This window comes from Pezoporus flaviventris, unplaced genomic scaffold (genome assembly GCF_033815535.1).
Source record: "Pezoporus flaviventris isolate CSIRO_AGI_PZ_B2104156 unplaced genomic scaffold, CSIRO_AGI_Pfla_v1 ptg000711l, whole genome shotgun sequence".
Classification (NCBI taxonomy): Eukaryota; Metazoa; Chordata; class Aves; order Psittaciformes; family Psittacidae; genus Pezoporus; species Pezoporus flaviventris.
In genome coordinates, this window is record NW_026893256.1 from 116,327 (window position 1) to 141,027 (window position 24,701).

Sequence of the window (24,701 nt, forward strand, 5' to 3'; positions counted from 1 at the left end):
CATTAATTAACCCGTTAATTAGTGAATTCTTTCATTGCTTAATCTGTTAATGAATCAATGAACCCCTTCATTTATTAACCCTTTAATTAATTAGCTCCTTCATTAATTAACCTGTTAATTAGTCAATGAATTCTTTCGTTAACCCATTAATTAATGAATCCCTTCATTAGTTAACCCGTTAATTAATCCCTTCATTAGTTAACCCATTAGTTAATCAATTAATCCCTTCATTAGTTAACGCATTAATTAATCAATGAATCCCTTCATTAGTTAACCCGTTAATTAATCAATGAACCCTTTCATTAATGAACCTGTTAGTTAATCAATGAAACCCTTCATTAATGAACCCGTTAATTAATGAAACCATTAATGAACCCGTTAATTAATCAATGAACCCCTTCATTAATGAACCCGTTAATTAATCAATGAACCCCTTCATTAATGAACCCGTTAATTAATCAATGAACCCCTTCATTAATTAACCCGTTAATTAATCAATGAATCCATTAATCAATTATCGCCGTTATTAATCAATACCCAAGGCCCGCGTCGCCATGGCAACTCCGCTCTGCCCGGAACCGGAACCTCCGCCATTGGCCCATTCCCCCCCCCCTTACTCCGCGCTGATTGGTCCTCTTCCGCTTTCCCCCTCTCTGATTGGCTGAAGCGTTGAGGGGGGGGAAGGGGCGGGACTAAGCGCGACTTCCTTCCGCTCGCTCTTAAAGGCGCCGCGCGATGGCGGGCGGCGACAACGTCTTCCTCTTCGTGCCCAACGTTATCGGTGAGCGTTTAAACGGGCGGGGGAGGGAAACGGGAGCGTCCGTGGGGGGCGGGGCTGACGGCCGCTCCGCCCCTCAGGGTACTTCCGCATCGCCTTGGCCGCAGCCTCCTTCTACCTGATGCCGACGGCGCCGGGCCCCGCCGCGGCCTGCTACGGCCTCAGCGGCCTCCTGGACGCCGTGGACGGGCACGCGGCGCGCGCGCTGGGGCAGGGTGGGGCGGGGCTTGGGGGGGTGGGAGGGGCTTGGGGGGGTGGGAGGGTCCATGCCCCACATGGGTGTGCTCTTCCCGACAGCATGTCCCAGCCCCACAGCTCCCCACTGTGCGTCCTGCCCCACAAGTGGGCGTGTCCATCCCTGCTGCCATCCCCCATAGAGGGGTTTCCTTGCTCCACAGAGGGGTTCCCTGCCCCACAGAGGGGTTTCCTGCCCCATAGAGGGGATTCTCTGCCCCACAGAAGAGATTCCCTGCCCTATAGAGAGGTTTCCCTGCCACATAGAGGGGTTCCCTGCCCCACAGAGGGGTTTCCTGCCCCATAGAGTGGATTCTCTGCCCCACAGAAGAGATTCCCTGCCCTATAGAGAGGTTTCCCTGCCACATAGAGGGGATTGCCTGCCCCATAGCACCCCATGGGGGGTTTTGTGCCCCCTAGAGCCCCGTAGGGGGGTTCCGTGCCCCATAGCACTCCATAGGAGGGGTTCCGTGCCCCCCAGCACCCCACAGGGGGGGTTCCCTGCCCCATAGCACTCCATAGGAGGGATTCCATGCCCCCCAGCACCCCATAGAGGGGGTTCCCTGCCCCATAGCACCCCATGGGGGGGGTTCCCTGCCCCCTAGCGCCCCATAGGGGCTGTTCCCTGCCCCATAGCGCCCCTCGCGGTGGGTCCCGCAGGCTCGCGGCTCGGCGCCATGCTGGACATGCTCACGGACCGGCTCTCCTCCATGTGCCTGCTCCTCAACCTGGCCCTGCTCTACCCCACGGCCGCGCCCCTCTTCCAGCTCAGCATGGCCCTGGACGTGGCCAGCCATTGGCTGCACATGCACTGGTGGGCGGGGCTTCGGGGGGGAGGGGCTTAAAGGAGGGAGGAGCTTAAGGGAGGGAGGGGCTTAATGGGAGCGAGGGGCTTAAAGGAGGGAGGGGGTTAACGGGAGGGAGGGGATAAAGGGGCTTTGCCCCAGCAGGGGGCGGAGCCTGCTCCTTAGGGGGCTGGGCTTTCTGGCACGTGCAGCCAATAAGGAGGAGGGGATGGGGTGGGCGTTTCCCGCGCTGACCCCGCCCCCTTCCGCAGCACCACCCTGGAGGGGGGGCGGAGCCACAAGGCAGTGGGGGGGACGACGCACCCCGTGCTGAGGCTGTACTACAGCTCCAAGGTGAGAGGGTAAGGGGAGGGGCTTGAAGGGTGGGAGGGGCTTGAATAGGGGGGGAGGGGCTTAAAGGGGTGGGAGGGGGTTAAAAAGCGGGAGGGGCTTAAATCGGAGTTTAGAGGGGTGGGAGGGGCTTAAAGGGTGGGAGCAGCTTAAAGGGGTGGGAGGGGCTTCCAGAGGCCCCCTCACTCCCCATTGTGTCCCCGTCCCCCCCAGGCGCTGCTGTTCCTGCTCTGTGCGGGCAATGAGGGGTTCTATGGGTGCCTTTACCTGCTGCACTTCGGGGAGGGGCCGGCCGGTGAGCACGGGGCGGGGGAATGGGGTGGGAATGGGGGGGAATGGGATGGGAATGAGGGAGAATGGGGTGGGAATGGGGGTGAATTGGGGGGGAATGGGGGGGGAATGAGGGGGAATGGGATCTGATAAACTGGAATGGACTGGGAGGGGAATGGGATGGACTGGGCTATACTGGGGGGGTCACTGGGCTATACTGGGGGTCTATACTGTGCCATGTGGGGTTTATACTGGTCTAAGGGGGTCTCTGATGGTGTCTTTGCCCCCTGCAGTTTTGCCGGGGGGGCCAGGGCTGTTCCGGGCCGGGCTCTGGGTCACGGCCCCCTTGGCCCTGCTCAAAGGGGCCCTGAACCTGGTGCAGCTCGGGGGGGCGGCGCGGAGGCTGGCAGCGATTGACCGGGCTGAGCGCGCCAAGGGGCAGTGAGAGCTGGAACGGGCTGAAAACCGGCAGAAACGGGCAAAACCACCCCGGGAACAGCCAGAAACGGGAAAAAACACCCCGGAAACAGCCAAAAATGGGCAAAACCACCCTGGAAACACCAAAAAAGGCCCTAAAACCTCCCCCAGCTCCTTCCAAACCCCACACCCCACTCCATGGACTCAAACCCCCTCAGGGACCCCAGACCCCCCCTTGGACCTCCCCCCCAAGGACCATGCAGGACCCCCCCATTAAAGTGGTGCTGCCCATGCGCGGTGTCTGAGTGGTGGCAATGGGGGGCAGTGGAGTCCCCCCTGCCCTATAGACCCCCATGGACCCCATTGACCCCACCCCTCCTCACTCAGCCAATCAACACGTGTATTTAATATGACGTCACGCCATCTGTGAGAGGTGTGTGTGCTCTGTGTGCCAGCAGGGGGCGCTGCTTGGCGGCGCAAGCCGTAGGGGGCGCTCTTTGGCGGTACAAACAGCAGGGGGCGCTGTTTGGCGGTGTCAGCAGCAGGGGGCGCTCTTTGGCGGTACGAACAGCAGGGGGCGCTGTTTGGCGGTGCAAGAGGTAGGGGGCGCTGTTTGGCGGTGTGAACAGCAGGGGGCGCTGTTTGGCGGTGCAAGAGGTAGGGGGCGCTGTTTGGCGGTGTGAACAGCAGGGGGCGCTGTTTGGCGGTGTCAGCAGCAGGTGGCGCTGTTTGGCGATGTCAGCAGCAGGGGGCGCTGTTTGGTTGCACCAGCGGCAGGGGGCGCTGTTTGGCGATGTGAACAGCAGGGGGCGCTGTTTGGCGGTGCAAGAGGTAGGGGGCGCTGTTTGGCGGTGTGAACAGCAGGGGGCGCTGTTTGGCGGTGCCAGCAGCAGGGGGCGCTCTTTGGCGGTACAAACAGCAGGGGGCGCTGTTTGGCGATGTCAGCAGCAGGGGGCGCTGTTTGGTTGCACCAGCAGCAGGGGGCGGTGTTGGGGGGCGCTGTGGGGCGCCGTCAGAGGCGGCGGATCTTCATCTCGCTGCGCTTGAGCGAGTAGTGGAAGCCCTTCCAGCGCGCCCAGTTGAGGCCGTTGCCGTAGGAGAGGTGCGCCCCCCCCAGGTAGAAGCCGTTGAGGTTGGAGAGGTGGCAGCTGCGGAACCACCAGGCCCCCGAGGAGAGCGCGGCGCAGCTCTGGGCGAACAGGTCCTGGTCCCGGTCGAACGTGGAGAACTTCTGCCCGTGGTGGTAGCTCAGGGCGTCCCCTGCGGGCAGCGGCGGCGGTGTGGGGCTGACCCATACGGGGGGGGCTCTATGGGGCCTGACCCATAACGGGGGGTCCTGAGCTATGAGAGTGCTGCCCCATAAGTGGGGGTTCTGACCCATAATTGGGGGTTCTGACCCATAAGTAGGGGGCTTTATGGGGCCTGACGCATAAGGGGGCGGTCCTGAGCTACGAGAGTGCTGCCCCATAATTGGGGGTTCTGACCGATAAGTGGGGGGCTCTATGGGGCCTGATGCATAAGTGGGGTCCTGATCTATAAGAGTGCTGCCCCATAAGTGGGGGTTCTGACCCATAATTGGGGGTTCTGACCCATAAGTGGGGGGCTCTATGGGGCCTGATGCATAAGTGGGGTCCTGATCTATAAGAGTGCTGCCCCATAAGTGGGGGTTCTGACCCATAATTGGGGGTTCTGACCCATAAGTGGGGGGCTCTATGGGTTCTGCCCCGTAAGTGTGTGTCCTGCCCTATAAGTGTGGGGCTCTATAGGTTCTCTAGAAGAGTAGGCCCCGCTCCAGGGGTCTCCATGGATCTCAGCCCCATCTCTGGGTCCTGCCTCTGTGTGTGTCTCTCACCCCTCAAGTGTGGGTCATGCTATGGGACCTCTATGGGTCTCATCCTCCATTGCTGCACCCTGTCCCATAAGTGTGGGTCCCGCCCCATACCCCATTTATGCCTCTTTCCCCATAGGCATGGCTCCCTATGGGCTCAGCCCCATAAACGTGGCTCTATGTGCCTGCCCCCCAAGCGTGGGTCCCGCGGCCGTACCTGCGCCCCCGTCGCGGAAGCCCTGCACGTGCAGGCTGTACCCGTCCTCCTCGGCGCTCACGGCGCCCGGCGCCAGCGCGAAGGAGCCGTAGGTGGCGGCGGCCGAATTGTTCTGGAAGTCCTCGAGCTCCACGCGCAGCTCGTAGGGGGCCTGCAGGGTCAGCAGGTGCAGGGTCTGCAGGCCTAGGGGGGACAGAGGGGATAGGGGGGGCCGTGGGGGCTACGGGGGGGCTATGGGGGTCTACAGGAGGGCTACAGGGGGCTATGGGGGGTCTATGGGGGGCTATGATGGGCTACAGGGGGGCTATGAGGGGTCTATGGGGAGTGTATGTGGGGCGTATGGGGGTCTATGGGGGGGCTGTTGGGGGCTATGGTGGACTATGGGGGGCTATGGGGTCTCTATGGGTGTCTATGGGGGGTGTATGTGGGGTCTGTGGGGGTCCATGGGGGGGCTATCGGGGAATATGGTGGTCTATGGGGGAAATAGAGGGTTTGGGGGCTATGAGGGGCTATGGGGGTTAATGGGGGATTGTGGGCGGCTATGGGGGAGCTATGGGGGTTCTAGGGGGGCCTACGAGGGTTCTAGGAGGGTCTATGGGGGTCTATGGGGGGTCTATGGGGGTCTATAGGGGGCTATGGGCGCCTATGGGGGTCTACGTGCGCTATGGGCGGCTCTGGGGGTCTATGGTGCGGGACACGGTGTAGGTTATGGGGCAGAGTGGGGTCTGCGGGCCCCTATAGGTCCCTGTGGCGCTCACCCAGCCAGTACTCGCCGTCGGCCCTCCCGAAGCCCCTCTTGTAGTCATCCCAGCCGCGGAAGAAGCTCACGGAGCCGTTGAAGCGCTTCTGGAACACCTGCAACGGGAGGGGGCAGCCGTAGGGCGCTGTGGGGCGCTGTGGGGCAGCCACACGGGGGCGTGCTAGCAGTCCCTCCGGGCCGCCAGGGGGCGCCGTTGTGCGGGGGGGTGGTACCGTCCAGACGTGCCCCTCCGTGCTCATGTCGCAGTAGACGGGCACGGGCGCGGCGGCGCCCCCTGCAGGGTAGATCAGGTGGACGCCGTCGGAGCGCGCGCCCCGCGCGTGCACGTCCTGGCAGTCCCGGGGGGGCAGCGGCGGGCACGACCCGGGGGGGGCTGCGGGGGGGGAGAGGGGAGTCAGTGGGGTCCCGAGGGAGCCCTATGGAGCCCTATGGAGCCCTATGGGTCCTTATGGAGCCCTATGGGTCCCTATGGAGCCCTATGGGTCCCTATGGAGGCCTATGGGTCCTTATGGAGCCCTATGGGTCCCTATGGAGGCATATGGGTCCTTATGGAGCCCTATGGGTCCCTATGGAGCCCTATGGAGGCCTATGGGTCCTTATGGAGGCCTATGGGTCCCTATGGAGGCCTATGGGTCCTTATGGAGCCCTATGGGTCCCTATGGAGGCCTATGGGTCCCTATGGAGGCCTATGGGTCCTTATGGAGCCCTATGGGTCCCTATGGAGGCCTACGGGTCCTTATGGAGCCCTATGGGTCCCTATGGAGCCCTATGGGTCCTTATGGAGGCCTATGGGTCCTTATGGAGCCCTATGGGTCCCTATGGAGCCCTATGGGTCCCTATGGAGGCCTATGGGTCCCTATGGAGCCCTATGGGTCCCTATGGGTCCCTATGGAGCCCTATGGGTCCCTATGGAGGCCTATGGGTCCCTATGGAGGCCTACGGGTCCTTATGGAGCCCTATGGGTCCCTATGGAGCCCTATGGGTCCCTATGGAGGCCTATGGGTCCCTATGGAGCCCTATGGGTCCCTATGGGTCCCTATGGAGCCCTATGGGTCCCTATGGAGGCCTATGGGTCCCTATGGAGGCCTACGGGGTCCTTATGGAGCCCTATGGGTCCCTATGGAGCCCTATGGGTCCCTATGGAGGCCTATGGGTCCTTATGGAGCCCTATGGGTCCCTATGGGTCCCTATGGAGCCCTATGGAGTCAGTGGGTCCCTAGGGAGGCCTATGGGTCCCTATGGAGTCAGTGGGTCCCTAGGGAGCCCTATGGGTCCCTATGGAGGCCTATGGGTCCCTATGGGTCCCTAGGGAGCCCTATGGGTCCCTATGGAGGCCTATGGGTCCCTATGGGTCCCGATGGAGCCCTATGAGTCCCTATGGAGGCCTATGGGTCCCAATGGATCCCTATGGATCCCTATGGATCCCAATGGAGTCAATGGAGCCCAATGGATCCCTATGGATCCCTATGGATTCCAATGGAGTCAATGGAGCCCAATGGATCCCTATGGAGCCCTATGGAGCCCTTTGGAGCCCTATGGATCCCAATGGAGTCAATGGAGCCCTATGGAGCCCAATGGATCCCAATGGAGTCAATGGAGCCCAATGGATCCCTATGGAGCCCCATGGATCCCAATGGAGTCAATGGAGCCCTATGGAGCCCAATGGAGCCCAATGGAACCCAATGGAGTCAATGGTGCCCAATGGAGCCCATAGAGTCCATATACCCCGTGTATCCCATCTACCCCATATCCCTATATCCCATATATTCTATATACCCCATGTATCCCATGTTCCTACACCCCGTATATCCCGCTTATCCCATATACCCCGTGTATCCCATACATCCCACATCCCTATATCCTGTATATTCCATATACCCCATACATCCCATATCCCATATATCCCATGTATCCCGTGTAGCCCATATATCCCCTATATCCCCTCCATCCCCTCCATCCATACCGTCCCCCCGCTGCTCACCGTGGGGGTCAATGGGCTGCCCCTCTCCCAGCACCACCAGTGCCACCAGGACAGCCACAGCCAGCACCTGGGGGGCACACAGGGGCCGTATGGGGTCATAGAGGGGCATATGGGGGGTATATAGGGTCATATGAGGGGTATATAGGGTCATATAGGGGGTATATAGGGGTATATGGGGGCTATGGGGTCATACAGGGGCTGTAAAGGGTCATATAGGAGGTATATAGGAGGTATATAGGGGCTATGGGGCCATATAGGGGATATATGGGGAGTATGTGGGGGGTATATAGGGGCTATGGGGCCATATAGGGGCCATATAGGGGTATATAGGAGCTATGGGACCATATAGGGGCTGTATGGGGGGGGGGGGGGGAGCAGGAGCTATATGTGGGGCTCAGAGGTTGTGTGGGGTTTTGGAGGGGCCCTGGGTCCCTATAGGGGCTATACTGGGGCCATATAGGGGCCATACAGGGGCTATGGGGCCATATAGGGCAGGTTATGGAGCACGGAGGGATGCGGGGAGGGGCTTGGAGGGCTCTGTAAGGGCCGTATAAGGGGGCTGAAGGGGTATATGGGGGGTTAGAGGCTATGGGGGGGGTCAGGACCCTATAGGGGCCCCTATAGAGCCCTATGGGGGGGGTGGGGGTCCCGGTTACCTCCATGGCGGCCGGAGCTGCTCTGGATGGAGCGGGAAGGGGCCCCTATAGGGGCGCTGGGAACAATGGGGGCCCCTATAGGGGGAAAGAGCCTTGGGCCCGCCCCTTTATAGGGCAAGGAGCCCGAGCCCGGCCTCTCTATAGGGAAACACCCTATGGAATCCCCGCTATAGGGCCTTCAAACCCGCGCCTCTGTAGGGCCTTTAGGCTGAGCCCCACCGATCTATAGGGTCCGTGCCCTCAAACCTGCCCCTATGTGGGGGAAATAGCCTCGCTTTGTGCCCTCTATAGGGGCCTTACCCTTAGCCCCGCCCACCTATAGGGCCTGTGCCCTTAGCCCCGCCCATCTATAGGGCCTTTGGCCTCACCCCCGCCCCTCTATGGGGCCTATGGCGTTAGCCCCGCCCATCCGTAGGGCCCGACTGCCTGGCCGCGCTCCCGCTCACAAGATGGCGGCCGCGCGCAAGGCACGCCGGGAAGTGGAGTTCTTTACGGCGTCTCCCCGTAGGGTAGAACGGAACGTGGAATGCAACTCCCGGCGTGCACCGCGGGCGAGCCGCCGCTGGAGGAGCCACAAGATGGCGGCCGCGCGCGGGGCACCCTGGGAGTTGTAGTCCGACTCCCCTTGGCGGTCAACGGGGAGGGGCGCATAAAGAACTGCGTTTCCCGGCGTGCGTTGCGCGGCAAGGAGGGGGCCCGCGCATGCGCCCTGCGCGCGGCAGGGCAGTCCGGCTTGTCGGCCGGAAGAGGAGGCGGCGTCGCGTGGCGTCGCTCCGCGTTCCGGTTGTTCGGGCCTCGGCCGCCGCGGACGGAGCTCGTTGGGCCCCATCGGAGCCGGTGAAGGCCCCGGAGCGGGCGTTGAGGACCGTTAACGAGCGGTAAGGACCGTTAAAGACCGTTAGTGGCCGTTGGATGGGGTGGGGGATGCGGGTTCCTGAGGGGAAATGGCGGGGTCTGAGGGGGGAAAAGGCGTCTGAGGGGGGGAAATGGGGGTTTGGAGGGAAAAAAAAAGGGGGGTTTGGGGAAAAGGGGATTGGGAAATAGGGGTTTTGGGAGGGAAAAATGGGATCGAGGGGGGTTTGAGGGGAAAAGGGGGGGGTGGGGAAAAAGGGGGTTTTGAGAGGGGAAAAGTGGGAAGTATGAGGGGGGAAATGGGAGATTTGGCGGTTTCCTGAGGGGAAAAAAAAAGGACTTTTTGAGGATAAAAAGGGACTTTTTGAGGGAAAAAGTGTGTTTGGGTGAAGAAAAGTGGGGTTTATGGTGGGAAGTGTGGGATCGGTGAGGAAACTGGCGTTTACGCGGGGAAGAAGTGGGATTTGTGAGGGGAAAAGTGGGATTTGTGAGGGAAAAAGTGGGGTTTATGGGGGAAAAATTGGGATTTGTGAGGGAAAAAGGGGTGGTAGAAAAGTATTTGTGGGGGAAAAAGTGGGATTTGTGAGGGAAAAAGTGGGATTTGTGAGGGAAAAAGTGGGATTTGTGAGGGGAAAAGTGGGATTTGTGAGGGAAAAAAGTGGTATTTGTGAGGGAAAAAGTGGGATTTGTGAGGGAAAAAGTGGGATTTGTGAGGGGAAAAGTGGGATTTGTGAGGGAAAAAGTGGTATTTGTGAGGGAAAAAGTGGGATTTGTGAGGGGAAAGTGGGATTTGTGAGGGGAAAAGTGGGATTTGTGAGGGAAAATGGGATTTGTGAGGGAAAATGTGGGATTTGTGAGGGAAAATGTGGATTTGTGAGGGAAAATGTGGGTTTATGGGGGGAAAAGTGGGATTTAGGGGGAAAAGTGGATTTGTGAGGGAAAAAGTGGGATTAATGAGGAAAAAGTGGGATTTGTGAGGGAAAAAGTGGGGTTTATGGGGGAAAAAGTGGGTTTGTGAGGGAAAAAGTGGGATTTGTGAGGGAAAAAAGTGGGATTTGTGAGGGAAAAATGGGGATTTGTGAAGAAAAAGTGGGATTTATGCGGGGAAAAGTGGGATTTGTGATGGAAAAAGTGGGATTTATGAGGGATAAAGTGGGATTTTTGAGGGAAAAAGCAGGATTTGTGAGGGAAAAAGCGGAATTTGTGAGGGGAAAATGGGATTTATGAAGAAACAGTGGGATTTGTGAGGAAAAAGTGGGATTTTGTGAGGAAAAGGGGGGTTTTGTGAGGGGAAAATGGGGGTTTTGTGAGGGAAAATGTGGGGTTTATGGGGAAAATTGGGATTTAGCCGGGAAAAAGTGGGATTTGTGAGGGGAAAATGTGGGTTTTGTGAGGAAAATGTGTTGGGGGGGAAATTGGGATTTAGGAGGGAAAAGTGATTATTTGTGAGGGAAAAGTGGGATTAATGAGGGAAAATGTGGGATTTCTGAGGGAAAGTGGGATTTGTGAGGGGTGGATTTATGAGGAAAATGTGGGGTTATGGGGGAAAATGTGGATTTAAGAGGGAAAAGTGGTATTTGTGAGGGAAAAAGTGGTATTTGTGGGGAAAGTGGATTTGTGAGGGTAAAAGTGGGACTTACGAGGGAAAAAGTGGAATTTGTGAGGGAATAATTGGAATTTGTGACGGAAAAATTGGGATTTGTGAGAAACAGTGGGATTTATGAGGGGAGAGAGTGGGATTTGTGAGGAAAAAGTGGGATTTATGAGGGAAAAAGTGGGATTTTTGAGGGAAAAAAGTGGAATTTGTTACGGGAAAATTGCAATTTTTGAGGGAAGAAGTGGATTTGTTGAGGGGAAAAGTTGGATTTCTGAAGGAAAAAAGTGGGATTTCTGAGGGAAAAGTGGGATTTCTGAGGGAAAAGTGGGATTTATGGAGGAGAAAGTGGGATTTGTGAGGGGGAAATTGGGATTTATGAGGGGAAAATTAAGATTTGTGAGGGGAAAAGTGGGATTTGTGAGGGGAAAAGTGGGATTTTTGACGGGAAAAAGTGGGATTTGTGAGGGAAAAAGTGGGATTTGTGAGGGAGAAGTGGAATTTATGAAGGGAAACGTGGGATTTGTGAGGGAAAAAAGTGGGATTTCTGAAGGAAAAATTGGGGTTTATGGAGGAGAAAGGGGGATTTGTGAGGGAAAAAGTGGCATTTGTGAGGGAAGGGTGGGATTTATGGAGGAGAAAGTGGGATTTTTGAGGGAAAAAATGGGATTTTTGAGGGAAAATTGGGATTTTTGAGGGAAAAAGTGGCATTTGTGAGGGGAAAAGTGGGGTTTATGAGGGGAAAATGGGATTTGTGAGGGAAAAAGTGGGATTTGTGAGGGAAAAGTGGGATTTGTGAGGGAAAAAGTGGGATTTGTGAGGGAAAAAGTGGGATTTGTGAGGGAAAAAGTGGGATATATGAGGGAAAAGTGGGATTTGTGAGGGAAAAAGTGGGATTTATGCAGGAAAAAGTGGGATTTGTGAGGGAAAAATGGGATTTGTGATGGAAAAAGTGGGATTTATGCGGGGAAAAGTGGGATTTATGCGGGAAAAATTGGGATTTGTGAGGGAAAAATGGGATTTCTGAGGGGAAAAAGTGGGATTTGTGAGGGAAAAATGGGATTTATGAAGGAAAAAAGTGGGATTTATGAAGGAAAAAAGTGGGATTTGTGAGGGAAAAGTGGGATTTATGAATGAAAAAGTGGGATTTCTGAGGGAAAATGGGATTTGTGAGGGGAAAAAGTGGGATTTATGGTGGAAAAAGTTGGATTTGTGTGGGAAAAAGTGGAATTTGTGAAGAAAGAAGGAATTTATGAGTTGAAAAGTGGGATTTCTGAGGGGAAAAGTAGGATTTATGAAGGAAAAATTGGGATTTGTGAGGGGAAAAAATGGGATTTATGAGGGAAAAGTGGGATTTATCAGGGAAAAAGTGGGATTTGTGAGGGGAAAAGTGGGAGTTATGAAGGAAAAAGTGGGAGTTATGAGGGAAAAACGGGATTTATGAGGGAAAAGTGGGATTTATGAGGGAAAAGTGGGATTTGTGAGGGAAAAGTGGGATTTAATAGAGGAAAACCCTGGTTTTAGGAGGGAAAAACAATGTGTTTGAGGCAAAAAGATGAATTTTGGGGGGAGGACAAAAACGGGGGTTTAGGAAGTGAAAAGAGGGATTTAGGAGGAGAAAGAGGGGTTTTTTGTTAAAAAAGAGGGGGTTTGGGGAAGAAAAACGGGATTTAGGAAGGAAAACGGGGAACATTGTTGAGGGCACGGGGGGTATAGAGGGGGTGAATAGAGGTGGAGTGTAGGGCATGAATGGGGGGTGTAGAGGGGGGTATAAAGAGAAGTATAGAAGGGGTGCATGGAGAGGGCTATGGGGCTGTAAAGAGGGGTATAGGGGGGAGCATGAAAGGGTATAGGAGATGGATAGAGAAAGTGTAAAAGGGGATATAGAGAGGGCGAATGAAGGGGGATATGAAAGGGGGTATAGAGAGGGTGAGTAAAGGGGGGTATATAGGGGGTGTAGAAAAGGGGGCTGGAGAGGGTGCATAGGTGGGTATAGAGGGGGTAAAAGGGGTGCGTAGAGGGGGGTATAAAGAGTGGTGTAGAGGGGAATATAAAGGGATTGTGGAAGGGGTGCATAGAGGGGAGTATAAAGGGGGGTATAGAGAGGGGTAAAAGGGGTGCATAGAGATGGGTATGAAAGGGGATATAAAGGGGCGTATAAAGAGGGTATAGGGGGGATATAAAGGGAGTATGGAAGGGGTGCATAGAGGGGAGTATAAAGGGGGGTATAGAGAGGGGTAAAAGGGGTGCATAGAGATGGGTATGAAAGGGGATATAAAGGGGCGTATAAAGAGGGTATAGGGGGGATATAAAGGGAGTATGGAAGGGGTGCATAGAGGGGAATATAAAGGGGGGTATAGAATGTGGTAAGAGGGGTGCATAGAGGGGGGTATAAAGGTGTAGAGGGAGGTAAAAGGGCTTCGTAGAGGGATATAAAGGGGGGGTATAGGAGGGATATAGAGGGAGTATGGAAGGGGAGCATAGAGGGGAGTATAAAGGGGGGGTATAGGAGGGATATAGAGGGAGTATGGAAGGGGAGCATAGAGGGGAGTATAAAGGGGGCATATAGAGAGGAGTAAAAGGGGTGCATAGAAGGGGGCATAAAGGGAGTATAGACGGGGGTACAGAGAGGGGATCTAAAGCAGGGGTTTCATGAGGGTTATAGAGGGGGGTATGACAGGGGGTTTAGGGGGGGGATAAGGGGGGTACAGAGGGTGCGCACAGAGGGGGGCGGGGGGGTCCCTGACGCGCCCCCCTGCAGGCCCTTGGCGCGGCGCCCGCCATGTACAATGGGATCGGGCTGCCCACGCCGCGGGGCAGCGGCACCAACGGCTACGTCCCAGCGCAACCTCTCGGCCCTGCGGCACAAGAAGGGGGGCGGCGGCGCCGAGCCCCCCCCCGGCGAGGAGGAGCTGCGCAGGCTGGAGGCCGGGCTGGCCAAGAGGCCCAACCCCCGACATCCTGGACCACCAGCGCAAGAGGAAGGTGGAGCTGAAATGCCTGGAGCTGACCGAGCTCATGGAGGAGCAGGGGTGAGCATGGCTCCGAGAGCCTGTAGACGCCTATGGGAGCCCGCCCTATAGATACCTATGGGAGGGAGTCCTATAGACACCTATGGGAGCCCTATGGACACCTGTGGGAGCCCCTAAATACAGCTCTGTGAGGCCCTAAACACCCCTAAATACAGCTCTGAAATGCCTGGAGCTGACCGAGCTCATGGAGCAGCAGGGGTGAGCATGGCTCCGGGAGCCCTGTGGATACCTATGGGAGCCCTATGGACACCTATGGGAGCCGTATAGGCATTAATGGGACCCCCTGAACACCCCTAAATACAGCTCTGAATTGCCTGGAGCTGTCCAAGCTCATGGAGGAGCAGGGGTGAGCAGCGGGGACCCCTATGGACAGCTATGGGAGCCCTATAGACACCTGTGGGACCTCCATGTACTCCTATGGGACCCCCAAAACGTCCCTAGAACCCTCAAAATACATCTCTGAACCCCCCATGTACACCTATGGGAACCCCATAACACAGCTCTGAGTCACCAAAACTGCCCGTTTATGCCCCGAAACATATCTCTGAGACCCAGAACTCACCTCTTGAGTCCCCAAACCCTCCCTTTTGGACCCCAAAATGCACCTCTGCGACGCCCGAAATACCCCAAAGCCCCTCTCTGAGCCCCCGAATCTCCGCCCCCCCCCCCCCCCCCCCCCCCAGTACCCCCCAGCTCCCATTTGGAACCCCCAAACACCCCCCTTGCAACCCCGTAACACCCCCTTTGTGCCCCCAAACCCCCTTCCCACCCCTAAAACCCCCTTTTCTCTCAATCACCCCCTTTTTGCCCCCCCCCCCCCCAGCTACGCCGAGGGCGAGATCCAGGAGAAGGTGGCCACGTTCCGCATGATGCTGCTGGAGAAGGACGTGGCTTTGGGGGAACCCGAGCAGAAACCAACGTGAGCCCTCCCGAACTCCCCCTTACCCCCCCCCAGACCCCATAAACACCCCATTAACCCCCCCCACTTTATAGGGTGACAGAGACCCATCAGCTGGCTGAGGCCAACGAGAAGAAGAACGAGCGGCTCCGGGCGGCCTTCGGCATCAGTGACACCTATGTGGACGGCAGCTCCTTCGACCCCAGCCGCCGCGCCAAGGAGGCCCCCCCCGAGCCCCCCAACCCGGCCCCGTGAGCACTGGGGGGGAGTCACGGGGTTTGGGGGCTGGCGGTGGGGGGATTTGGGGCAGCAAAGAGGGGGGATGGGGTTCAGTAGGGTTTGGAAAGGGATTTGTGGGCTCAGGGGAATTGGGGGGGGTTGGGGTTCAGAAGGGTTTGGAAGGGGATTTGGGGGATCAGGGGGTTGGATTGAGGGGACTTTAGGGGGGTTTTGGGGCAGAGGGTGGGTTTGGGGGGCTTTATGGGCGTTTGGGGGTTCAGAAGGTGGTTTTGCAGGGGGTTAAGCGAGTTTTGGAGTCTGGAGTATGGGCTTTAGGGGAGATACGGGGGATTTTGGGGTACAGAAGAGTGAGGGGGCACAAGGTGGGTTTTGGGGGCTTTAGGGGGGCGTTGGTTTTCAGAGAGTGGTTTGGGGGATTTAACCCCCGTAAACCCCCTTTGGAGTCTAAAGTATGGCGTTTAGGGGAGATATGGGGGTGTGTTGGGGTACACTGGGGGGTTTTGGGTGTCACTTTCTGCTGGGGGGCGTCCCCAAACCCCCCCTGACCCCCACTGGTGCTGTGCCTCCCCCCCCCCAGTGCTGTGAGGGACTCATCCAGCTCCCGCTCGCCCTCACCTAAGCAGAAGAAGAAGAAGAAGAAGAAGGATCGGGGCAGGTCAGGGGGGTTATTATGGGGTGTAGGAGTCTGTTAAGAGATGCAGGTGCTTATTATGGCACGCAGGGTGGGTTATTACGGGTTGCAAGGTGGGGTCTCATCGTTATCACCCCCTCTCCAGGTCTGCCAGTCGCTCTGGGGAGAGGAAGAAGAGCTCCAAGAAGAAGAAGCACAGGTGGGGTGCAGAGCCTCTATGGGGCAGAGCCGCTATGGGGCAGGGTTGCTACGGGGCAGCCCCTCATTTACCCCATGACCCCCCCCCCCCTTTTCCCATTCCTAGGTCTGAATCGGAGGCCAAGAAGCGGAAGCACCGGTGAGGGGGGGGTTCATATGGGATTTAGGGAATCTGGGGGGGGGGGGGGGGGGCTATGGGGAGTGGGAAATTGGCTTTGGGGGTGCTGTGGTAATGTCACTGATGGTGTCAATATCCCCCTCCCAGCTCTCCCAGCCCCAAAAGCAAGCACAAGGCCAAAGAGAAGAAGCGGAAGAGGTGAGAGTTGTGTACCCCCCCCCAAAACCCCAAGCTCCCCATTGACCCTACATTGACCCCGAACAACGGGTCCCTCCCAGATCCACCTTGTGACCCCTACCCACTTTATCCTCCACCTTGTCCACCCCATATCCTCTTTGTGTGCCCCCACTGACCCCATGAACCCCACTGTAACCCCCAACCCCCCATTTACCCCGCTTTCCCCCCCCACCCCCCCTTTGTGCCCCTCCCTGCCCCCCAACCCCCCATTTTACCCTCCCACCTTGCCCCCCCCTCCAACTTGTGGGCCCTCCCTCCCCCGTTTCCCCCCCCCCACTGACCCCCCCGCTGCCCCCCCCAGATCCACCAGCGAATCGGCCTCTCAGAAGAGCCGCCGCGAGGGCCCCTCTTCCTCCCCTGCTGCCTCCTCCTCCTCCTCCGCCTCCTCCCGCAGCCGGTAAGTCCCAATCCCTCCCTTCTCTATACCCCGCCCCCGCCCCCCCACCTTGTTACCCCCCCCCCACCTTACCCCCCCCCGCACCCCCCCGCAGGTCCCGCAGCGTCACCGCCGCCACCCACCAAGACACCGAAGAGCCGGGGCCGGTCCCAGCCCCGGCACCGGCACCACCGGGCCCGGCCCCTGCACCGGAGGTGAGCCCCGGGGGGGCGCGGCGGGACCGTGTGCGTGGGGGGGGCCCCCCTTCCTCTCTGTACCCGCCCCCATTGACCCCCCCCCGCCTTCTCTGTGTTTGCCATAGGAGCTGCCAGCGCCGTCGCTCGCCCCCGATGTCCCCATCGAGGAGCCCCAGGCACCGGCGCCGGTTGTGAGCCCCCCCCCCGGCGGCACCGGCAGCGACCCCCCCATCACCAACACCAGCACCAACCGCAGCCCCCGCAGCCGCAACCGAACCAACACCAACGGCACCCACACCAACCGCAACCGCCCCCCCCCAGCCGCCCCCCGCCGCCTCCCCAACCCCGTCCCCGCCCCCAGTTATCCCCCAGCGCCGCGCCCCCCCGTCCCCCTCCCCCTCTCCATCCCCCCCCCCCCGCCGCGCCAAGAGCCCCCCCTCGGCCGTGACGTCATCGCGCCGTGACCGCTCCCTGACCCCCCCCGCGCCGCCACCCCCTTCCTCCTCCTCCTCCTCCAAGCGCTCCCGCGCCCGCCGTTCCCGCTCCCGCTCCCGACGCCGCTCCCGCACCCCCCCCTCGCGCTCCTCCCGCCGCCGATCCCGCTCCCGCCGCCGCTCCCGCACCCCCCCTTCCTCCCGCTCCTCCCGCCGCCGCCGCTCCCGCTCCTCCCGCCGCCGCCGCTCCCGCTCCCGCACCCCGCTCTGGCGCCCCAACTCCACCAGCCCCATCCGCTGGCCCCTGCCGCGCTCCCGATCCCGCTCCCCGGCCCCGCGACGCCGCTCCCGCTCCCCCCGCGCCTGGTCCCGCTCCCGATGGGCCCGCTCCCGCTCCCGACGCCGCTCCCGCTCCGGCACGCGCCGACGCTCCCGCTCCCGACGCCGCTCCACCTCCCGCAGCCGCTCCGGTTCCTCCCCCCTGCCCCGGCGACGCCGCCGCCGCCGCTCCCGCTCCGATTCCTCCGGCAGGTCCCGGCGCGGGCGCTCCCCGTCCACCCCGCCCCGCGGCATCAAGCGGGCCCGCGCCGCCTCCCGCTCCCCATCCCGGCAGCGCCGCCGCCGCAGCTCCACGCGCTCCCCCCGGCTCCGGCACCCACTTCCCAGCCCCAGGCCACCACCGCCGTGTCCCCCCCCAAACCCAAGCCCCCCTCCCCGGCGCCCCCCCCCGCGCGCCCCAAGTGGGTGCCCATCGCCGAGCTGCACCCGGCAGCACCGCAGCCCCCTCCCGGCTTAGCCAAGGCAGCCACCGCTCCCCCCGCAGCCCCACAAGCAGGGGAGGCCAAAGCGGCTGCACCCAAGTGGGTGCCTATCGGGGGGGGCCCTGCGCAGCCGGCACCCCCCGGCACCGAGGGAGGGGGCAGTGAGGTGCAAGGCGAAGGGAAGCCGCAGCCGGAGGCAAAAGCAGGCACCGGCGACACCAAACCGGCTCCAGTGGCAGCAGCGCAGCCCAGCCCCAAGGCGACCCCTGCAGCAGCGGCGCCAGTGACCCCCCCCAAGGCTGCAGAGACCAAAGGCACCCCCGAGGCCAAAGCAGCCACGCCGGTGACCCCGGTCTCCCCAGCTCTACCCAAGGCCATGCCCGTAGTGGCACCGGTGAGCACCCCGAAGCCCGAAGCGAAGCCCGTAGCACCCAAAGCGGCGCCGAGCCCCGCAGCACCGGCCGTCACCCGGGCACCGCCACCACCGCCGCCACCACCGAGCACCCTCAAGCCAACGGCCACCCCCAAGCTGTCTCCTGGTACCCCCAACAAGCTGGGGACACCCCCGCCGCCCCCACCGGGCTTACCCAGGGCCCTGACGGCCAAGCTGCTGCCGGCGGCGCGCCTGGGGCTGCCCTCGTCACCAGTGGCGGCATCGGCGCTGCCACCCCCCCACGGGCACCGGCTCCTGGCTGGGCACAAGGTGATGGCAATGGCTCCCGCCGGTGGCACCATGGGCATCAATGGTGGGGGCACTGTCGCGGCGGCTGTTAAAGCCACTGTGGACACTGGCACCGGCACCAAGGCCACCGCTACGGACGCCGGGGCCGCCAAGGGCACCGTGGACAGCAGCACCGGCATCACCACCCCTAAGGCTGCTGTGGACACCATGAGCAGTGGCAGCGCCATTGGAGCCGCCTCCAAGGCCACCGTGGACAGCGGCACCGGCGTCACCGTCACCAAGGCCACTTGCAGTGCCGTCACGGCCACCGCCATGGCCACCAACAGTGTCACAGCCGCCAGCTCCAGCGCCACCACCAAGGCCGCTGCCGACGCCATCACCAGCGTCACCACCATGGATGTCGCCAGTGTCACCACCACCAAGGCCACCGCTGTGGCTACCGCTATGGCTGCCAGTGCCAGTGCCACCACCGTGGGCACCACCGCTGTGGCCACCTCCAAGGCCACCATGGATGCTGTCACCGGGGTCACCACCGCCGCGGCTGCCAGCGCCAGTGCAACCACCAAGGCCACCATGGATGCGGGCATCGGTGTTACCGTGGCCACCGCCGTGGGCCCTGCAACCACCAAGGCCCCTGGTGGCCCCACGGGTGCCAGCACCACCGCGGTCGCTAGTGCCACCACCACGGCCACCAAAGGCTCTGTCACCATCACCACTGTGGATGGGGGCATCAGGTGCGCGGCTGTCAGCCCCAGTGCCACCAGTGCCGCCTGCGGCACCGTCACCACCATGGCCAGCAGCGTCACCAGTGCAAGCAGTGTCTTCAGTGGTCCCAGCGTCACCAGTGTGCTGAGCCGTCTCTCTGCAACCAGCGCCACCAGTACGACCAGTGTGCTCACCAGTCCCGGTGTCACCAGTACGACCAGCGCAACCAGCGTCACCATTGCTTCTAAGGATACCAGTGTCACCAGTGTCTTGAGTCGTCCCAGTGCGACCAGTATGACCACTGTGATCACCAGTCCTGGTGTCACCACTATGACCAGTGTCACCAGTGCAACCAGTGCTCCCAGTGTCTTCAGTGCGACCAGCATCACCAGTGTCCTGAGCCGTCCCAGCGTGACCAGTGTGCCTGCCAGTCCCAGTACCAGTGTCCTCGGTGCGACCAGTGCTCCCAGTGTCACCAGTGTCCTGAGCCGTCTCAGTGGGACAAGTGTCACCAGCGTGACCGCTATGACCAGTGCAACCAGTGTCACCGTTGCTTCTAAGGATATCAGTGCCACCAGTGCGCCCACAGGTCCCAGTGTCACCAGTGTCCTGAGCCGTCCCAGCACGACCAGTATGACCAGTGTGCCCACTGCTCCCAGTGTCACCATTACTCCTAAGGATGCCAGCGTCACCAGTGTCACCAGTGTCCTGAGCCATCCCAGTGTGACCAGTCTGACCAGTATGCCCTCTAGTCCCAGTGTCACCAGTGTCCTGAGCCGTCCCAGTGTCACCAGTGCTCCCAGCGTCACCAGTGTCCTCAGTGCAACCAACGCTCCCAGTGTCACCAGTGTCCTGAGCCGTCACACTGCCTCCAGTGTCACCAGTGCAACCAGTATCCTCAGTTGTCCCAGTGTCACCAGTGTGCTGAGCCGCCTCACCGCAACCAGCGTCGCCAGTGTGACCAGTGTTCTTACTGGTCCCAGTGTCACCAGTGTCCTGAGCCGTCTCACCGCAACCAGTGTCACCAGTGCGACCAGTATGACCAGTGTCCTTGGGGGTCCCAGTGTCACCAGTGTCCTGAGCCGTCCCAGTGCGATCAGTATGACCAGTGTGCCCACTGGTCCCAGCGTCACCAGTGTCCTGAGCCGTCCCAGTGTCACCAGTGCGACCGGTATGACCAGCGTAGCACCAGTCCCAGTGTCACCAGTGTCCTGAGCCATCTGAGTGCGACCAGTCTGACCAGTGCAACCAGTGTCGCCGCTGTGCTGAGCCGTCCCGGTGTCACCGGTATGACCAGTGCCACCACTGGCATCAGCGTGACCAGTGCCACCAGTGGCCTCAGTGCTCCCAGCGTGACCAGTGCTGGTGCCGCCATCACCACCAATGTAACCAGTCCTGGGCGTGTTGCCATCTCTCCCAGTGCGACCAGTATGAGCAGCCCTCCCAGTGCTGGTGCCACCATCGCCACCAGTGTGACCAGTCCTGGACATGTCCCCACTGCTCCCAGTGCGACCAGTGTCTCCAGCGCTCCCAGTAGCACCAGTGCTGCATGCGTCCCCATTGCCACCAGAGCTCCGAGGGACACCAGTGCAACCAGTGTCACGAGTGCCACCATCGTGTCCATGGACACCAGGACCACCAGTGCTCCCAGTGGCACCAGTGTGAGCAGTATCACCATTGCTCCGAAGGATGCCGGTGCTCCCAGTGTCACCATCGTTCCTAAGGATGCCGGTGCTCCCAGTGTCACTGTCGTTCCTAAGGATGCCGGTGCTCCCAGTGTCACCAGTGCTCCCGGTGTCAGCAGTGCTCCTGGTGTCAGCAGTGCTCCTAAGGATACCAGTGGCACCAGCCTGACCAGTGCTCCCAGTATCACTGTTGCTCCTAAGGATACCAGTGCTCCCAGTATCGCCAGTGCTCCCAGCGTAACCATTGTTCTTAAGGATGCCGGTGCTCCCAGTGGCACCATTGCTCCCAGTATCACTATTGCTCCTAAGGATACCGGTGCTCCCAGTGGCACCATTGCTCCCAGTATCACTGTTGCTCCTAAGGATACCATTGCTCCCAGTATCACTGTTGCTCCTAAGGATACCAGTGCTCCCGGTGGCACCATTGCTCCCAGTATCGCTGTTGCTCCTAAGGATACCAGTGCTCCCGGTGGCACCATTGCTCCCAGTATCGCTGTTGCTCCTAAGGATACCAGTGCTCCCGGTGGCACCAGTCCGACCGGCGCTCCCAGTGCCACCCTCGGCATCGCTCCCAGCATCACCAGGGCCGCCGCGGACACCACAGCCCCTGGCGTCACCGTCGCCGCTCCGGACACCAGCGCTCCCAGTGCCGACAGCGTCCCTATGGAGACGGCCCCTGACGTCACGGCCGCGCCGAAGGGCGGCTCCTCCTCCTCGTCGTCCTCGTCCTCCTCCTCGTCGTCCTCTTCCTCCTCCTCCTCCTCCTCCTCGTCCTCCTCCGACTCCGACTCCAGCTCCAGCTCCTCCGAGTCCGGGCCCCCCTCGCCGGCACCGCCTGGCCCCGCCCCTGACGGGTAAGACACGCCCCTTCCCTCCCATATAAGGGCAAGTCGCGCCCTCTGCATAGATCTCCTAAAGCCACGCCCCCTCCGCCGGGCCACGCCCCTTTGTCCCCAGGGTGCCCCCAACCCCAGTTTGTGCCTCATAGCGCTCACTTACGGGGCTCACCTGTACCCATGGGTGCCCCCATCTCCACGCCATGTATCCATGGGTGCCCCCACCCCGGTCTGCGCCCCATAGGGCTCCCTCATGGGGCTCCCCTGAGCCCAGGGTGCGCCCCATCCCGGTTTGCGCCCCATAGGTCTCCCTTATGGGATCCCCTGTCCCCATGGCTACCCCCATCCCCACCCCGTGTCCCTATGGGTGCCATTGCCCCCCTCCACGTCCCCTTAGGCCCTCACTGGGGTCCCTCACCCCCCCGTTCTGCCCCCCACAGGTCCCCCAGTGCCACCACCACCACCACGGCCACAGAAGGGCCGGCCCCGGCAGCCCCGGCACCCCCGGACCCGGCAGCCCCGGTGACCCCGGCCCCAGCCCCGGAGCCCGTGGCGGCGGTAGCAGCAGCAGCGGCGGCGGCAGCAGCGCCGCCATCGGCGGAGACCCGGGAGGGCCGTGCCGCCACCGTCACCCGCCGCAAGCGGCGCCGCTCTTCCTCCTCCTCCTCCTCGTCCTCCTCCTCCTCCTCTTCCTCCTCGTCCTCCTCCTCCTCCTCCTCTTCCTCTTCCTCCTCCTCCTCCTCTTCCTCCTCCTCCTCCTCCTCTTCCTCCTCTTCCTCCTCTTCCTCCTCCTCCTCTTCTTCCTCCTCCTCCTCCTCCTCGGCCCCTCCCGCCGCCGCTCCCGCTGCCGCCCCCCCCCAACCCTCCTCTTCCTCCCCGCCCCCCCCGGACCCCCCCGACCCCGCCAGCGCCCCCGCAGCGACCCCCACCCCCTCCAAGTCCCCCCCTCCCCCCACCTCCTCTGCCCCCCCTGCTTCCACTTCCACCTCCACCCCCTCCACCCCCACCCCCACCCCCACCACCTCCTCTTCCTCCACCTCGGAGCCCCGCCCCCCCCTCCTCTCCCTGGTTCCCGCCAAAACAGGGAGCGCGGCCACGGCGGCCACGCCCCTCGCTCGCCCCCCCGGCTCCCTCCTCGCCCTCCCCACCGCCCCCTCATTGGCCCGCGGCATCGCCGGGGGCGGGGCCCGGCCCTCGCCCCGCCCCTTGGCCCCCCCCGGGCTCCCTCCTCAGCCTCACCCCGACCCGGGCCGGGGGTGGGGGGGGGGCGGCGGGGGGGGGGGCTGACCCCGAGGGGCCCCTTCCCCCTGCTGGGCGCGGGGGGGGGGCGGCAGAGCAGGGGGCGGGGCTTTCCCGCGCCCGGCCACTCCCTTTTTGGCCACTCCCCCCGGCCGGGCGGGAGGGGGCGGGGCTTACCCGCGGAGCCCCGCCTCCTCCTCCTCCCCTTTCCTGCGCGGGGGGGCCGGTGGGGTGTGCGGGTTCCGGTCCTGCCTGCATCGTTTCCAGGGTAACGGGCTTATGGGATGCGGCGGACGTATGGGTGGGAGCTGCCTGCACCGTTTCCATGGTAACGGGGGCCTCGGGGGGGCGGGCTTCGGGGGCTGCGGCAGCCGATTGGTCGGGCTGTGCGGGCAGCGGGCATCCCTGGCGGCCAATTGGGGCGCAGGAGGGCTGGGCGGGGCGGGCGGCGGCGGCGGGGGGGGCTGCTGCTGCCATCACCACCACCACCACCACCCCCCCCATCTCCATCCCCGCGTCGGGGGGGGGGGACCCCGCCGCGAGCCCCCTCCCCGTTCGCCATCACCCCGGCCATGGCGTCCCGCATGGCCCAGTACGGGATGGGGGGGGCCCAGTACGGCATGGGGGGCGCGGGGGGGGCTCTTCCTCCTCCTCCTCCTCCTCTTCCTCCTCCCAGTATAGCGTGGGGGGGGTGTCCCAGTACAGCCTGAGCTCGGCCCAGTACAACACCGCCTTGTCCCAGTACGGCAGCGCCCAGTACCAGTACGCCATCAGCGCCCAGTACGCCCAGTACGCGCAGCTGGCGGCCTCCCAGTACCCCGCCAGCGCCAGCAGCAGCACCAATGAGGTGACCCCGTACACGGCCACGACCACCGCGGCGGGCGGCGGGGGGGCCGCGGGGGGGGACTCCCAGTACAGCACCAGCGCGGCCCAGTACGCGGCCAGCGCCGCCCAGTACGCGGCGTCGGGGGCCGCGGCCGCAGCGGGAGGGGGGGGCACGGACGCGGCCCAGTACGCAACTGGGAGCCAGTATGGGGGGCAGTGGGGGGATGTGGGGCAGGAGGCGGCGTGGGGCAGCTCCGGGGTCACCTGGGGGTCGTGGGTATCGCCTGCCCCATAGAGGGTCCCTGTTCCCTCCACCACCCACCCCCCCCCAACCCCCACCGCACATACGTGTGCGGCCCACACGTGACACGCGACACGCGTGTGGAAGGCGCGGAGGCCTCGGCGGCGCCCCTCCCCCCCCCCCACCGTGGGATCGGGCCCAGGTGAGGAGGAGGGGGGGGAGGGGGGGCTGCTATGGGGCACGGGTTGGGGGGGGGGGGGGGGTGTGGTAGTGCTATGGGGCACACTTAGGGTGCAGAGATGTAGGGGTCTGTGTTGTGTCAGTGGGGTGGATGTGTCGATTTAGGGGGTTGTTGCTTATGGGGTCCATAGGGAGGGAGGTATCTACGGGGTTCACGCTGGGCCCACTAAGGGGGCAGAGCTATAGGGCCCGTTGTTGTCTGGGTGGGGAGGGATCTGTGGGGCCCATGGGGTTCACGTTGGGCCCGCTTAGGGGGCAGAACTATAGGGCCCATTGTTACTTGCGGGGGGTGGGGGCGGGATATGTGGGGGCCACGGGGTTCACGTTTTGGCCCACTTAGGGGGCAGAACTATAGGGCCCATTGTTACTTGCTGGGGGTGGGGCGGGATATGTGGGGCCCATA

At 61.5% G+C, this 24,701-nt stretch overlaps 5 protein-coding genes across 5 annotated transcripts; 4 read left to right on the forward strand and 1 right to left on the reverse strand.

The window, feature by feature from the left end:
- Positions 1 to 708: 708 nt before the first annotated feature.
- On the forward strand, positions 709 to 2,863 carry CDIPT (CDP-diacylglycerol--inositol 3-phosphatidyltransferase). Its single transcript, XM_061444141.1, has 6 exons — positions 709 to 781; positions 859 to 993; positions 1,673 to 1,826; positions 2,070 to 2,151; positions 2,362 to 2,443; positions 2,712 to 2,863. The coding sequence occupies exons 1-6, from the start codon at positions 736 to 738 to the stop codon at positions 2,861 to 2,863; spliced, it is 651 nt and encodes a 216-aa protein (XP_061300125.1). The 5' UTR covers positions 709 to 735.
- A 972-nt stretch (positions 2,864 to 3,835) lies between these two features.
- Positions 3,836 to 8,324, reverse strand: MFAP4 (microfibril associated protein 4). Its single transcript, XM_061444140.1, has 6 exons — positions 8,278 to 8,324; positions 7,622 to 7,688; positions 5,853 to 6,013; positions 5,639 to 5,735; positions 4,881 to 5,063; positions 3,836 to 4,095 (listed from the first exon to the last, which is right to left on the reverse strand). Exons 1-6 carry the CDS (start codon positions 8,281 to 8,283, stop codon positions 3,848 to 3,850), a joined length of 762 nt encoding a protein of 253 aa, XP_061300124.1. The 5' UTR covers positions 8,284 to 8,324; the 3' UTR covers positions 3,836 to 3,847.
- A 5,162-nt stretch (positions 8,325 to 13,486) lies between these two features.
- On the forward strand, positions 13,487 to 18,132 carry LOC133264210 (serine/arginine repetitive matrix protein 2-like). The gene is given in 15 exon segments (XM_061444144.1): positions 13,487 to 13,562; positions 13,564 to 13,674; positions 13,676 to 13,755; positions 14,579 to 14,674; positions 14,749 to 14,904; positions 15,471 to 15,548; positions 15,670 to 15,723; positions 15,829 to 15,861; positions 15,988 to 16,038; positions 16,379 to 16,474; positions 16,569 to 16,668; positions 16,776 to 17,012; positions 17,014 to 17,228; positions 17,373 to 17,817; positions 18,085 to 18,132. Coding segments are annotated over 15 exon segments (1,857 nt in total). The 5' UTR covers positions 13,487 to 13,505.
- Positions 18,133 to 21,488: 3,356 nt separating this feature from the next.
- Positions 21,489 to 22,279, forward strand: LOC133264211 (uncharacterized; the record flags this gene model as incomplete). The annotated part of the gene is made up of 2 exons (XM_061444145.1): positions 21,489 to 21,771; positions 22,194 to 22,279. Coding segments are annotated over 2 exons (369 nt in total), but the record flags the coding sequence as incomplete, so codon positions are not given.
- Positions 22,280 to 22,761: 482 nt separating this feature from the next.
- Positions 22,762 to 24,094, forward strand: LOC133264212 (circumsporozoite protein-like; the record flags this gene model as incomplete). Its single annotated transcript, XM_061444146.1, has 2 exons — positions 22,762 to 23,320; positions 23,698 to 24,094. Coding segments are annotated over exons 1-2 (441 nt in total), but the record flags the coding sequence as incomplete, so codon positions are not given.
- Positions 24,095 to 24,701: the final 607 nt, after the last annotated feature.